The sequence below is a fragment of the Tetranychus urticae genome, chromosome 1 (genome assembly GCF_039701765.1).
Source record: "Tetranychus urticae isolate SD_2017Ah chromosome 1, NJAU_TeUrti_SD_1.0, whole genome shotgun sequence".
Taxonomy (NCBI): Eukaryota; Metazoa; Arthropoda; class Arachnida; order Trombidiformes; family Tetranychidae; genus Tetranychus; species Tetranychus urticae.
In genome coordinates, this window is record NC_142958.1 from 26,135,384 (window position 1) to 26,151,032 (window position 15,649).

General features: G+C 31.4%; 1 protein-coding gene across 1 annotated transcript; it reads right to left on the reverse strand.

Annotated features, from left to right (window-relative positions):
- Positions 1 to 7,281: 7,281 nt before the first annotated feature.
- Positions 7,282 to 15,054, reverse strand: LOC107364525 (phosphatidylserine decarboxylase proenzyme, mitochondrial). Its single transcript, XM_015931899.3, has 5 exons — positions 14,524 to 15,054; positions 13,702 to 13,938; positions 13,126 to 13,471; positions 8,727 to 8,887; positions 7,282 to 7,661 (listed from the first exon to the last, which is right to left on the reverse strand). Exons 1-5 carry the CDS (start codon positions 14,695 to 14,697, stop codon positions 7,431 to 7,433), a joined length of 1,149 nt encoding a protein of 382 aa, XP_015787385.1. The 5' UTR covers positions 14,698 to 15,054; the 3' UTR covers positions 7,282 to 7,430.
- Positions 15,055 to 15,649: the final 595 nt, after the last annotated feature.

The following is a 15,649-nucleotide window of genomic DNA, read 5'->3' on the forward strand; positions in this document are numbered from 1 at the left end:
GCAATGAAAACAGTGAATTATTTTGAAGGCGTGTTGCTCTCTGACATCTCAAAACTTACCCTGTTCCATCTAGCGTCTCTCCAAGGAAACATCAAATGGAGCCAAATTCATTTTCAAAACCAGAGCAATTCCAACCTCATTTGTATTAATAAATTGATGCTCTTAGAGAATCGCTTCAAAAACACTGAAAAGTTCTAGAAACCATGACAAAAAAAAGAATTAAAGAATTTAGAAATTTAAGAAAATCTAAGAAATCATGAAATCATGAATAAAACCAATGTTTCGATCGCGTCATTGCTAAATTGATCACCACATGAGAGTTGCAAATAAAGTTATTAATATCTGTTGAATAGAAAACTGTAAATCTATTCTTTGGCAATTAACGATAATATTGTATCTTCTGTAATCAAACTTAATGGTATGAACCGATTCAGTCCGAAATTCATAACTGTTATGAGATCATAATTTGGTTAAGTTAGTTGAAGCAACTTCCAACGATAGATGGCTCTGTTTACTCTCCTTTGAACATCATTTTGACAAATCAACAGAGTAACAGCTTTTTCAATTAACAGATCGGTTGGTCGGATTTGATTGGGACTTTGAGCGATATTCCAGTCGGAAGCATACTTTTATCGGTAAGTCATAAGAAGTCCTCGTCGGCTCACTTCTCTTCTCATTAGCCACAGCTAGTTTCGGCTTAAGCCGAGTGGCTAATCAAAAAAACTTGATATTTAAGAGTTAAATTTAACAATTAACTTTGTTATACAGCCCAGTCAGTTATATTAAGATCATCTAGTAATTATGAATCATTTTTTACAACTCAGAGATCATTTCCGAATCAGTAATGCATTGTAAACATGAAATTTCATCATTTGCATCATTGAATTCAGGAAAACTGAAATTAAGACGAGACTTACGTTCGTTAAGCTTGTGGAATTGCTATTATCTTTAAATTAAGTGAATAACAAAGTTAATTGTTAAATTTAACTCTTAAATATCAAGTTTTTTTGATTAGCCACTCGGCTTAAGCCGAAACTAGCTGTGGCTAATGAGAAGAGAAGTGAGCCGACGAGGACTTCTTATGACTTACCCTTTTATCTATGGTCACACTGAGTACTTAACGGTATCGTTACTGTATAATGACGGGATTCTGACATAGAGGCGCTCAGTCTCAAGACTTAAAAGTATTACAAACCAATTCTTGATGTCAGTTGTTGTCAAGTTTATTGAATTAATTTTGACTTGATTCAATCATTCAGCTGAATTGATTACATTTCTAGGACCATTTAAAAATCTGACAAAAATTTTGATGAAACATTTTTTTTGAGCAATTTTTTCCTAATTTTATTGTATTCAATTTAGTATTGTAAGCTCTTTATCCTAAACTTTATGAAAGCATATTATGAAAGTTTTGAATTATTACCATGAATAGTCAATTGAAGTCAATTTATATTTTTCCTTTTAACCAAATATTGAGATAATAAAAGTGATATAAACTAACAAAGGAACCACTTAAATGATAAGTTAAGATTTTTATTCTTTTACCCTTTCATTATCATTATAACATAATAATGATTATCATCATTTGATCTTCTCAAAAGTCAACCCATTTTTATGGTTATAAAAATAATCAATGAAAGGTGAAAGGAAAAGAAAGTTGATGAAATATATTCATTATTATATTTCAACTCATTGGGAATAAAAATGATTTCTAAATGATAATATAATCTAAATATTGTACAACCACGATTAATCATGAGGAATCATGAACAGAGAAGAAGAAGAAGAAGAAGAAGAAATGAGAATCCAAAACAGATAATGTTGATATAATACTAAATACAGTCTATAATAAAGGGTGCGCAAGAAGTAAAGGCGCATTTGTTTTTTTGATTTTTAAAGTAATAATTGATCGAAATTTTTTTTTATTTTTTGATAAATATATTGTTAAACAAATACTCTTACCATTTTCAAAATTTCAATGGTCCAAAAACACCATTTCTTGCGACTAAACGCAGTTTTTTCTTGAGGTCTCTCATTAGATTTGTGCCACTTGCTTTGGCAACTTCATCAGAAACTTTTTCCCAATGTTTAGTGAAACATTCGATTGTTTTCAAATTTTTGTTTAGTTTTTTAATTTTAGCCTTACAAATTGCCCAAAATTTTTCAATTGGTCTAGCTTGAGGTAAATTGGGTGTATTATCAGATTTTTTTACATATTCAATCCCCTGTGAATCAAGATAATCAGTAACTGATTTCGCGTAATGACATGTAGCCATGTCAGGCCAGAACAAAACATTTTTTCTATCATGAAATTTATCAATAAATGGAATTAAATAAAGCTCAATAACACATCTATATGTATCAGCATTCATCGTCCCTTTCGTAACAAATGGCTCTGAAACATTACCTAATGAATCTATTGCTTGCCAAACAAGAAATTTATCGAAAAACTTTTCTTTTGATTTAAAACGTACTGCATTATCCACATTTGATTTGTCTTTGCAATTGTAAAATCTCTTACCTGGTATCTGATCTACATTTGTTGGTACGTAGGTTTCATCATCCATGATGATGACTTTATCTTTGGTAAACTTGCGATAAATTTTATTGGCACCTGTCTTACATCGAGATTCTTGATTCTTGCTATACTTAGGAGCAGTTTCTTGTCTATAAGTTTTAAATCCTAACTCTTTCTTTACGAATCTAAAGGTTGATCTGGCTAAATTCAACCGGCTAGCATGATCATTATCAGATCTTAAAGGATTGTTCAGTAAAGTTTTTTCAATCTTACGTTTTACGGTGGGTATCGAAACAGACCTTGGTCTTCCAGGTAATTTACAATATTCAGATGATCCTCTCTGATTGAAGCGATCGATGATTCTTCTGATTCTTTGTTGAGGAATATTTTCACATTTAAAATGATCATAAGTTTTTTTCCGATCACAATCATTATTTTCATAGAAAGCACAAATACGTTGAGCGAGGAACTGATTTTTTTGTCGTTGCATCGTGAAAAAGTATGCAAAGAATGGATTAAAATAGTGCATTGTATTCTCTGATTTCTCTTAATCAGTTTAAAAAAAAGAGCTTTAAAATTGATTCAGAAATAAGTAAAATAAACCCAAAAAACAAAAGCGCCTTTACTTCTTGTGCACCCTTTAGTTTATGCTTACACATGATGATGATGATAATGATAGTGTATTGAGCACAATATTTACTTTTGAGCACAAATTTGACTAATATTATTATTACATGTAGAATTATTATTTGCATAAGTAAATTATGATTAACATGAATCTCTTATTCTTTCCCTGATTAAGGTTGATTGTATTGATTAAGGCAACAGTTTTGACTGAATCTCAGTAAATAGCCAATTGCCTCAACGGATTGTCTTCCAAGACAATATTTCTCATTGGTTCCAGTCTTAACCATTACATTCTTATTAACCATTATAAGCATCATTCCAAGCATTATAATCATCGTAATCATCATCATTCTCATTATTATTGTTAACATTGCTATTATTATTGAGCACCATTTTCATAATCATCATTATCTGTCTCAATATTCGTGACTCATTACCATCAAGATGATAAATAATGAATCAAAGGAAATGATATTTTTTCTTGGTTTGCCCAATATATTATCATTATTATATTAATAATATTATTTATTTTTATTTATGTTAACCAATCAAAGGAGAAAGGAGCAGCAAGAATCAGGAAAAATTGTAAACCTCAGAATGTTCATACAGAATTGAGACAAAGAAAAAGAAAATGAAGCAATTTTTTCTCCAATTCATCAAAAAATGTTATTCATTCAAGCAAATGTCATTATTTTCATTCTTGATTTGCTATTACGTTCAGCAATTGCGATTACTTTTTTGTGTGAAATTTCGACCAATTTCTGCTGATTTGGATAAGATGTTTATCAATTGCTCATATTTTCAAGCTTCCAAGAGCGCAAGCCAGACATTTGAATGAATTTCAGATTAACTTGGGACTTTTTAGCAGTAAGAAACATACGCTTTTGGCACAGGAAATCGGCAAAGACGAAAGATTTAAAGACTTCGATTTATGTATCACATTAGCAAATCGAGTTGTTATTGTGGTGAAGCACTCTTGCTATATTCAGGATAAGAATGTATGGAACTATGCAATAGTAAGATTATTTTTATTTTATCTCTGTTCCAATGCTGTGGTAAGGGAAAGTAAATGATCGATAGTAAATACCACGCGGGGTTTTAAATTTTAACCCTTCTTGCCGCTCTTACGAACAATAATTGAAGGCTACTCCAGACCTCTGACTTCAACCATGAGATTCGAAAGGTTAAACAACCTGTCAAGGGCATCTGTTATGACCTCTAATTGACATTTAGAGGTCATCATCTGCGATTAAAAATTTTTGCGATCGAAAAATGTTCGTCACACGCTGATAACTTATGCTAGACAAAGGATACGAATGTTTCCAGACCGTTCAGTTTTTCAAGTGATCTTGAGGAAAATTCGGTTATCTTTCCAATGGTCAGAGTTATGAACATGTGACTAACATGTACCGATGGCAAAAATTTTGTTATCTCAGAAAATTGTCTCCAAAGGTCAATATGAGGTCACATTACGTTATACAGTAAATGTAAAATAACTTGTGAATAATTCTCGAACCTTGTTACTTCCAAAAGTTGTATTTTAGTTTTGTGTAGTATTTGTCCAGACTTTGATCTAATGATGCAAATATTTTGGAAAATGCTGGCTGAGAAAATTGTGCGAATTTCCGTGCAATTTGTCGTTGCTATCTGCATTTAAGCAATTGAATTTCAGGGAATTTCAATTTGCAGGTAATCTGTAAGTTGAACTAAGCTGACTAATGGTGTATAATAATTTGCAACCATAAACTAAACGATATGGGCTGGCATTCAAATTGCACCATTTGGATAACCAAATTACTGGGAGTTGACTTTGGGTTTTGAAGGTAACCCAGTGATTACTGTTTACGAGTAAACCTGTAATTTTGTAGCAAAAAAAGTTTAACCATAATGTTACTCAAATAGTCCATCTCTATTTTTTTCAATTAATTTTCGACTTTTTCTTCTTTCTATTGCTTCGTATTTGGTTAATGCAGAAACTGTCTCATTATATTTCAATTCATTACTAAATTGAAGCCAGTCAACATGAATGTGATTCAATTTGTGCAATTATTGCAAAGACTTGTTTCTATCAAATTACATTCTATTAGGATAACATTTCTCATCATCATTATGTTCATCGTTATTTCGATAACTAATAACATATCAACTGGTATTAAGTTTGTGATATAAAAAAATTTACCCTCATAAGTTACAAAAATGTTCTGATCCAGATTGAGATTAAAGATGATTAGAAGTAAAATGTCGATGCAAAAATCTTGATATAACTTGTAACTTTACTTTTTTACTCCAATCCATCCCTTATCCATACATGAGCATAGCCAAGCAATTTGTCTTGTATTTGCCTTATTGATTGAGCTTAATTACTTGTAAGTCTCAAGCAGTTCACCTGTAATTCATGATTCATTTCATACATTCTGTACATATTCAAGCTCTCCTCAGACTGGTTCAGAGTAAAGTTATTGGAAACAATATTTAACTTCTTATGCCGCTTTCACTGACCAATTTATTTTGATCAAAATTTAGACAACTTGTAAATCCAAAAGTGAAACTGAATCATTGCTCAAAATTTGCTATATCATATCATATCTTGTCACGGTCATTTCAACACTACTAGCCATTGTCAAGACATAGTCAACAAGTATCGGTTGATGCACAACTCTACAGACTTCTTTAATTACTCAAATTTTTATCATAACTCGACTTGCGTCGATTAAGATTATTCGAGATTTCTTCGGTTCTTCCCTTGAACCATTTATTCAAAGGAGTCTTATAAATCCTCAAATGTAATATCGATTTTGATTTGTATTTTTTCGTTGCTATAATTTCTTGTGAGAATTTGAAAGCAAAGTATCAAATTGAGATAAAATACAATAAGGTGAACGATAAAGCTTTGAGAACGAAAACTGCAAAATAATAACAATAATAATAATAAATAAAGATGATGATGCTGAAGACTGGGGAAAATAAGAGAGGGATTTAGTGGTAAATATCATTTTGCAGTTTCTGTTGCTGTTTAGTGACAATGGATTGCAAAGAATGACTTTTCTCCTTCACTTTAAATCGGAAATGGACTTTTAAATGGGAAAATATAAAGCGAGAAAAGTGGAGAAAAAAGCATTTTTCAAATTCTCGATTTTAAACCACTTAGCTATTGAATCTATTATACCGCATTATCTTATTATCTAATATATCACAATCATTATTATTGCAAATTCATGTTTCAAAGTTGCCTTCTCTTGCCAGTCGATAATAATGATTGAATTTTGGGTGAAAATGTCGAGCGAAAAAAACTCTGGTTTCAATTGAATTTGAAAAGTAGAAAAGTTTTTCAAGTCGAAAGTAATAATCTTGATGAGTTCATGTGGAAATTTGTTTAAATAATTAATGGTTAAACAATTTTGCCCTGAAAGGCTTACAGATGAGGAAGCGAGTGAAAAAAGTTGATCTTGGTAAACTTTCTGACCATTGTTTTGTCGTGTCAAAAATGATTGTTAATTAAACTTTTAATTATTCATTAGTGAACCTTTGAACAGTCGAGTTGAAGGAGATTCACAAAGAGTTGAAAGGCAAGTGAAGAAGGAAAAAAAAGTTGAAACAAAAGTTAACAAGCAAATTAACAAAGAGTAATGATAATTTGTTGAAAGTATAATAACACAAAAATGAGTAAAGAAGCAAAAAGGTATCCAAATTGGGTTTCCATTTGGTTCATGTTAATGTTGCCATGTACATCAAGGGAACTCTTATCAAGTTTACTCAGGACTTGTAATGAGATGAACCTTTTACTTGCCTCGGACTTTTCATAATTTTCAGTTATACCATGAGTTTTGTGATTGGTGAGTAATTAATGAGATTGAAATTGCATCTGACTGTGGATTGAATTGTTGAAGAAGCAAAAAGGCCAACATGAGAGTGACTGGATGAAAAAAAAGCTTGACATGAAACAAAAGATAAACAGTATAAAAGCTTTGATCACTTTTCCTGTGAATACAATTAAAATGGCCAATTTTCATTTGTAATGAAACAATTATTAAACTTGCTAAACTTAATGTATTGTGAACAGAGTAAGTCAGAAAAAAATTTGCATTTGCTAATTCGTGCACTTTGAAACAATCATTGTCAACTTTGATCATCAACTCTGCTTGGATAAAAATCACTTTTAATTGCAAAAATGGTCAATAATTAGTACAAAAAATTACTGTCAAACAGTGTACAACAAACTCTTGAAAGTATACTTCAAGTTTACGTGCCAATGGGCAAAGGTGTTGATGTGCTAATGTGCTCATGTTCAACACTTGGCTTGATTAGACTTTTGCTTAAACAATAGTTGACCGTATTTAATCTTGTCTCCGGGTTGAACAGTGAATCGCCAGTTGCGTGGAGCCTCGAAGAGAAGCACAATTGTTGAACCTAAATTGAATTCACCAAACGCATCACCTTTGTCAAAGCCTATGGGTCCACCAAAGACGTGATCATTGTAAGGTTTCCTTCGCCAGTTGAATCTATTGGTTTTCAAGTTCTGCGAGAAATGAAAGTTTTTTTTCATTAAAATGTTCATTCAATTCTGCATGATTAAAATAAAGTTTTGTTTCCCTCTGGACAGGCGAAAGACAAAAGGCTCATCATTAAATTGTTGCAACTAATTGTACTTTTTGTGCCAACTATTCAACTTGATTCATGATCCATTGATAATTAATGGATTGTTTATCAGTTCAGTTTTGCCCTTTTCTCATTGTTATTGAAGAGAAAAAAATGTTTAAATTATATTTCATTACCATCATGATCTAGTTAATGAAGATTGAATCCGGGTTAATCAGGATTGGAATTTACTTTGAAGTGTACTTCTTTTGTTGACTTTTCATTTCAAGCAAATTATTTTCGCTTCAATTAGCCATTTGGATATCAAATTTGATTAAACACACTTTTCATTGCATGAAATGGAGACGAAAAAAGTGCAATTTTTCAAAACCAAATTCAAAGGGAAACTTGATTAAACGCAATTTTTTTACTCTTCCTATCAATTCCAATTCCAATTGAGATCACATTTTCATCATTTCATTACCATCATAATGGTCTGCCTGATTAGTGAAATTATTTAGAGATCAAAAGAGTTTCATTTTGTCAGATGAATCATCATTTTGATTACCTTAATGAGCAAACATGAAAGGCAAACAAATTTTGTCCCATGAATTGACTGCCTGGTAATAAGCCATGAAACATGAGCCTAAATAGAGCAGTAAAGCTAATTAAACTTGATTCCAAAATATAATAAAACTGACATTAAAACGAATCAAAATTGTTAATCAAGAAATATGAAAAATGAAGTAAAAAGGAGAGAGTGAAAAAAACTCAAAATTTTTGCAAACCTTCAACTCGTCAGAGTAAATTAAAAGAGAACTTTTCTGATTAGGAAAACATTGAACAGAGAAATTTAAATTTTTCAATCTCACCATTGAATATCAATGAATGGTTTGATTGAATAAACGTGAATAAAGTTGCTTCAAGTTGAATAAATTTGTTTACTCAAAGCTCTTGTCAAGTCTCTTCCATTGACTTCAAGTCAACCCAAACAACATCAACTCACCGGATCAAAGTAAGTAGACACTGAGCCTACATTGGTTGCACCAACGGCAGTCATTGACATGAATCCATGGTTCCAGTGGCCCAAGTAGGCGACTCGTTCATTGATGGTAAACAAACCCTTGACTCTGCCTACAAAGGAAGGATGAACACTGAGAAGGTGTCCTGAAAAGAAAAAGGTGAAAAGTTATTTACATGGATAAATGGTTAAGATGGCAAAGATATGCAAGTGAGAAGCAAGAAAAGTCATTAGAAAAGTTGTCCGCTTGAAACTTTCAATGATACCATCAACTACATACTCAAATGGTTCCTCAACTTTCTATTCAAGTAAGCTATTCAGGTAAACTGTGAAATGGACTGTTTATCAATTGAAATTTTCTTTTTTGCATTTTTCTCTCCTTCTAATTCTGTACTCGTTTTATAGCCAAACAAGATGGCAACCTTTACTAGGTCCATTTGACCAGCATGATAAATCGATAAATTTGCAATATAAAACTCTCTATTGAAACTCCATCAAGTCTTCATATTTTGTCAACTTTTTTTATCCACTTTTAAGCTTAATCTAATGTCGTTAAAAACACAATCCAAGTTTACTTTATAATGTTTAGCAATCAAGTGAGAAAAGTGTTTGAGTAAAGTTTTCCCTCTACTCAATGGAAAAATGAATTTCAAAGTTTCGATTTTTTCAACTCCATTTTATAGTCCAACTTGTCGTAAATGGTAAATCAATTCAAACCATTCAACTTGCAAAACTCGTCCTTTGCTCATCACTCAACTCAAAATTTCAACATTTTTTGCCCGCTTTGACAATCTTTCCTTTCTAAGTCAATCAATATTGTCCAGAACTTTTTGCATATTCTTTGCAAGCTTGCAAGAATCTTGAGAAAAATGAAAATAGAAAAAGATGTTTCAACTTTCACTCAATATTTTTCTCCAAATTTTGACAAAAAGTGACCAATTTTTTCCAGTCCATTCCTGGAAAACTCTGCAATATTTTACATTTCAATAATCAATGGAACCGTAAAAAATGTGTTAATTGATGGAAAAATATTCCAATGTATTCCCATGAATGGCAAATGGAGAAAATTGTCAAAATTGAATTTTCTCTTTTCCATTCAGCCATTCAGAGTTGGAATTGAAAAATTAGAAAAAAATCATTCTTGAGATTAACTCATGAAGTAATCATGAGAAAGTGACTCTATTCATTGGTTGCATTACTGACATAAACGGAAAGTAATAAGATGAAGTAAACGGTTCGAGTTTCAACTGAACAATCATTTCTAAGATAAGAATGAATCAAAAAACTCTAATCTTTTGGATTAAAATTTGGATACTCAGAGTTTCTTCAATTGTCATTTGGATGTTGAAATGTTGAACATAATCTGATGACAAATTTATTCACTTGAAGAGGATAATTAAATTGCAGCATTTAGCCAACGAGAAGTAAAATTTTGTCGGATTAAAGGGAAAAATGAAAAGTACAATTGAATTTTTTCTTCCACTGGAATGGAGAGAAATTGTGAAAAGCGAAAAAAAAGCTTGTCAAAACTTGTGTTCATTGAAACTTCAAGTTGAGCAACTTGTTCAATAAACTACAATCAGAATGCACCGAGAATGGTGAATTAGGTTTGATAAAGGATTATCTGGATTTTTTTCTTCTTCATTCAATTCTTCCTGCATTTTCTCTTCATCAACATGCACATGCTTTTTCCTCATCCTTTTCATTTCTTTTTTTTCCTTCTTCTCATCTCAATCTTTTCTCACCTCTTTATTACCAACCTTATACCTTATTACCTCTTATATACTCTTATTATTATTGCTATTAGTTTTTATTCTTATTTATATAAATATATTTCTATCTTTACTTTACCATTCCTGTAACTCAGCAAGCCGAGAATTCATATTAACCCAAAATGACTATTTAATAAGGTGAGAAAATTGATGAAACTCAGAATCTGTGTTTTTATTAAATAAACAACGTGACTTTCAATCCAGTGAAATAAGATTAGAAGCAAAGAGAAAATTTTTCTTATTTCATTCCCAAGACAAGTTGAGTAAAAGCTCAACGTTTAAGCTTTAACTATCAGTTTACCTCAACTTTGCAAAGAAAATGGAAAAAGATTGAAAAAGTAGCTCAATGAACGCAATAAAAGCCACAAAGAACAAATTCGATGAAATTATTCGATAAAAATTCTCATAAATTCAATGGAAATTTGTTTGAGAAAAATGTGACTTCAGAAAAGCAAATCTTTTCATGTTGAGAAAAAAGTTTTGTTTCGCTTTCGTTGCAAGTTTTACAAAAGCTAAAGTTTGAGATGAATTATTTTCCATTTTCGTTTCAACGTTTTTTCTGTATTGAGTTGCTGTTCATTTTGTTTACCATTGTTGTCATAATTGTGATAATTCATGGAAAAGTTAAAATTTGTGTTTGTTGAAATAATTTTTCTTTGACATTCATTTGGGAATCAACTTTTTTTGCTCATCACAGGGAGTGAATAAAGTTCAAGAGTGAAAATGAGGGAAAAAAGAGAATAAAAAATAGCGAGTTGAAATAACCTGTCAACAGTTTCAACCCAATTCTGTTGTTATTGATATTGTTGTTGTCGTTTGTTTCACTCTTATAATAGCTGTTGGATAAACTGAGTTTCTTTCATTCCCTGTGATTGTCATAATCTGACAAGTTGTAAATAGTAAACAAGTGAATAAGATGATGAAGATAAAGATGAAAAAGAGTTGAACTAGTTTAGTTTATTATTATACGAAAAAGAAGAAGAAAAAAAGTTGCAAGAAAATGAAATGAATTCTGTAAACAAGAATATAAAATGTTTCACATGAGCAAATAAACAGCACACATGAGAATAGAAAAAGCTGAGAAAAGAAAAGCGCAAAATAAAAGTTGAGCACGAAAACGTGTTTACATTTATTTAATACAATTGCTTTTGTCTCAATGTGATTTTTTTGTTCTCTACTTTTCCAATTCTCAGCATCAGAATAATTCATGGAAGAACAAAAAAAGGCAGAAATGATTTTTTCGATCTCGTTTCGTTGATGAGGAAAAGCAACAAAAGTTTACTAAAATTGAGAATCATTTGGTGAAATGAAAAGAATCGAAAAGGAAAGCCAAAAAATTGGTTTAAAGCTTAAATTCCTTGAGCAATCTTGAGCATTGTTTTGTGTCAATTGTACAATGCTGTGTTAATCATGATGTTAGTTGGCAAGAGATGAAATGTGTGCTTCATGTCAAACCGATTTGTGATAATTGCAATAATGTAAACTGTTCAAGGTAACGTCATAACGACTCAATTGGGATCCATTTAATGCCAAAAGTGAAATGCTTTTTAACTCTTGGAATCGCACAAATAATGGCATTTCTCTTTGTTGTAGCTTGACAGGGAATGTATGAGAAACTAATGAGTAAAAATTTCAAACACAAAATGAGCAACCATAATTCAATGGATTCCTAGGTTTCAGTGAAAACTGCGCAATTTTCCCCTTCTTCACTCTTGTCCTTTGCTCCACATTTACGGACATTTTGCAGTAAATTTCACTCTAGAAAATGAAGATTCAGAAAATTTCTATTTTGTTATAAAAATCTTTTGCATCGCAATCAAAGGACAAAAAAGGTTGGCACGAAAACTGGTTCGGAATGTGGTTACGCTTGCACGTTTTCAACTTGTCACTTTGATCGAAATTTTTTGCCATTCTTTGCTTGGAAATGTAAATACAAATTGTACTTGAAAATTGGAGAATCCTTTCAATGGATCTCTTGAGTATTGTGAGTCCTTTGAAACACAAGAGATGAGACAGGCAATCTTGATCTCTTGTGTTACATGTGAGTTTCAGTCACAATTTAGTGTTACTTGAACAAAGTGCAAGAGAAGCAAAACTGATTGTCTGCTTGGGTTGACTTTGTTTCAAACTTTTGTCTGTTTTGTTTGACTTGATTGTTGCTGTTATTAGATAAACTTTGAAATTGAAAATGAGTCTATTGAGAGAAGTGTATGGATAAAGGAAAGATTGGATGAAAGGTAAGAGAAAAGTTTCAAAATTTTCTTTCACATTAACCTTTGAAAGGTTCATCACTTGTTCATTGAATGATGATAAAAGTGTATTTTAAATATTTTATCAAACTCTCCACTTGTCCAACAACAATATTCAACCAACATTTGACTTTAGTCTTGAACATAATCAAATTAATCTAATTACTTCATTGGTTCAACCACTTGAGTTGCAATGAGTTGGTTATCAGGTAAATCTCTTGTTCAGATGTAGACAAGAGAAGATGAAAAATCAGCTGAAAGTTACTACTTCATCTTTTCTTTGACAATTTTACTTCTCACAAGTTGTTCAATAAATTGAAAGGAAACAAAAAGAATTAATGAAAAAATAAAATCATCTTTTACCTGGAAAATGTCTCCTGAAATGAACCTTCCATTCAGCTGGACTATGGAATCGATGATAGTCTCCTGGAGCAAGGTAAATGACACAATTGTAAAGGCAATTGTCTGGATTGACCTTTAACCGCCGAGTATAATTGATCAAAGATTCATCGTAATCACAGATTTTCTGATTATTAAATTTATCACTAGAAGTCCAAAGAGATCCAAGCGCATTATAAATGGAATCAAATGAAGGCCAACTTTGAGGTCCCAAGAATGACCTAACAGTAAAGTAAACTCCCTTGATTTGTTCAATGTTGCCCTCAGTGACTCGACCAAAGTGCAACACTGTTCCATCAACTGGACTAACCTAAAAGTAAAACAAAAACACCATTCAACACTCAATACTAGAAACAGACATTTTAAATGTTCACTCAATTTATAATTGAAAATGTAACAATAACTGACTAAATTGAGCAACATTTTTAATGATAATTTTCTTGTAATCAAAAAACCAGAAAAATTATCAATTTTTATCTCGATCTTTTTCTGTTTCATTTGATAATTTTTTGCTTTCATTTTTGCTTATGTAATACTTACAAGATTATCTCCTGGAGCAATCGGTCTTAAACCAGGTTTCAATGAGCGAGTAAAAAATTGCTTTAAACTTGGGTATAGACGATAATCGTCAATCTCTGCTTCCTTCAATTGACAGTCAAAAAGTCGACTGTAACTGCCCAACACGGAGGAACGAAGGCAAATTGGTAAGTAGAGAGATGTCATTAAACCCCAAACTCTTGAGATGGTTCGCAGTGGAAGATATTTGAGTAAAGTCAACTGAAAAGAAATGGAAAAGGTTGAATTTTTTGAAAATTTTGAACCAAATAATGGACCCAATAATGATATTGAAAGCCAACTGCAACAATCATTTGCCATTATTATCTCATTCTGAAAGTACATTTTTTTCATCAACCTTGCGAAACTCTTTTTTTTATCATGAATAAACATCATCTTTGGTGTTTGTTGTTGCTTGTCAATTTGCAATTTTTTGCATCATTTTTTCTTCTTTTCTTCTTTGTCTTTTTTTTGATTGATTGATAATGAGCATTGATGATGTTGCTGAGGCTTTTGAAGGAAACAAGCTTGTCGAGTGTTGCTTGATAACGATGACAAAATATTACTGGAAATGTTGAGATATCAGTCAAAAGGTGATCATCTTTTTTATCATGAAAAGAGAGAGACGCGGAATTGTCCGCAAATGATTCGATAAAAAAAGCAAACAAAAAATTCCATTGGTGGAGCAATGAATCTCGACTAATGATGGAATGAAAATAGAATGCTTGTTAACTCGAAAACATTTTTTTCCTGTTTACTCTCAACCTCGATTGGCCCTTTTTGGTCGTTTTAAACCTCGATTCTTACCTGTACTTCATTGAGTAGATAATCTTGAGATGTTTGATGATATTCCTGAGAATGAAACTGTCGTAATGTTAAGTTGTTTTTCAGGTGAGATTTGAATTTAAACGTTAACTTGAAAGGAACCTTAATGAGCACATGGATGAGCATTTGCAGTGCGAAAATGGGTGTAAAGTTCATCTTGAAAGGGTTGCAGTTGATACCAATAATGGTACCAAGATGAACATTAAAAAATGAAACTTGAAAGCGAATCGAAGAATAAGTTTCTCAAAACGTTGACACTTGAAACTTTTCTTGAAAAGATTAATTTTTTTCTCTAAAGTGAAACTTGAAGATGTAAATAATCCGACAAAAATGTTTGATTTCACATTAAAGATGAACTTTGCTGAAGAAAACTCGAGATTTAATTTTTCTCAATTTTTAATCCTTTTAATCACTTTCCAGAAATGAGAAGAAGACAATTTAAATTCATGAAAATGAGAAAAGTAGAGTTTTCACGATTTGCAGTAAATTTCAATTCTCTAGCTTCTACTCATTTCTGTCTAATGAATACCGAGAAGTTGAATTTTGTCTTTGCAGGTGAATTGACTCTCAATTGATAAAGAATAAAAAAATGAAGTTGCAAAAGTGACAACGTTCAATGTGCGTGTTCAATTTATTATAACCATTATTATTGTAACTCGATTATTCAATTTGTTTTATCAACTTAACAAGTTTTATCTTATCATGGAAACGAGTATTTAGTTAGAAAAGAGAGAAAAAGAGTTTCTCCTTTTCCATGATTCCATGATGAACATGGTGAAAATGATGATGTCGACTCTCAATTTGCTCTTCTTTTCATTCTACTCTCTCAACTGATCAGCTTTTGTTAAAACTTAATCTGACTTTCATTTTTCTTTTTCTTCTTCATTTCATTCTAAAACCTTATCATGAACATCATTACTTTTCACGTCAAAAAGATCAACTAATTGTATTTGCTGATTTGATGAGCTTTTCCCGGTAAAAACTTCTTTTCTTTTCAACAATTTTTTCTCCTTTTCTCATTATACATTCCAATGATAACTTAATCTTGATGTAAACTTTTGTCATGTTTTTGCTTTTCAAATTTTTCAACTTTTCTTCAACAAAAGTT

What these genes read in the sequence shown, in the direction of transcription:
- LOC107364525 (XM_015931899.3), bottom strand. Translation starts at nt 14,697, where the DNA reads ATGAACTTTACACCCATTTTCGCACTGCAAATGCTCATCCATGTGCTC. An exon ending in TTTCAGGAGACATTTTCCAG is followed by an intron (nt 8,888 to 13,125) that starts GTAAAAGATGAT and finishes TTTTCTTTTCAG; the next exon opens with GACACCTTCTCAGTGTTCAT. An exon ending in TGTCTACTTACTTTGATCCG is followed by an intron (nt 7,662 to 8,726) that starts GTGAGTTGATGT and finishes CATTTCTCGCAG; the next exon opens with AACTTGAAAACCAATAGATT.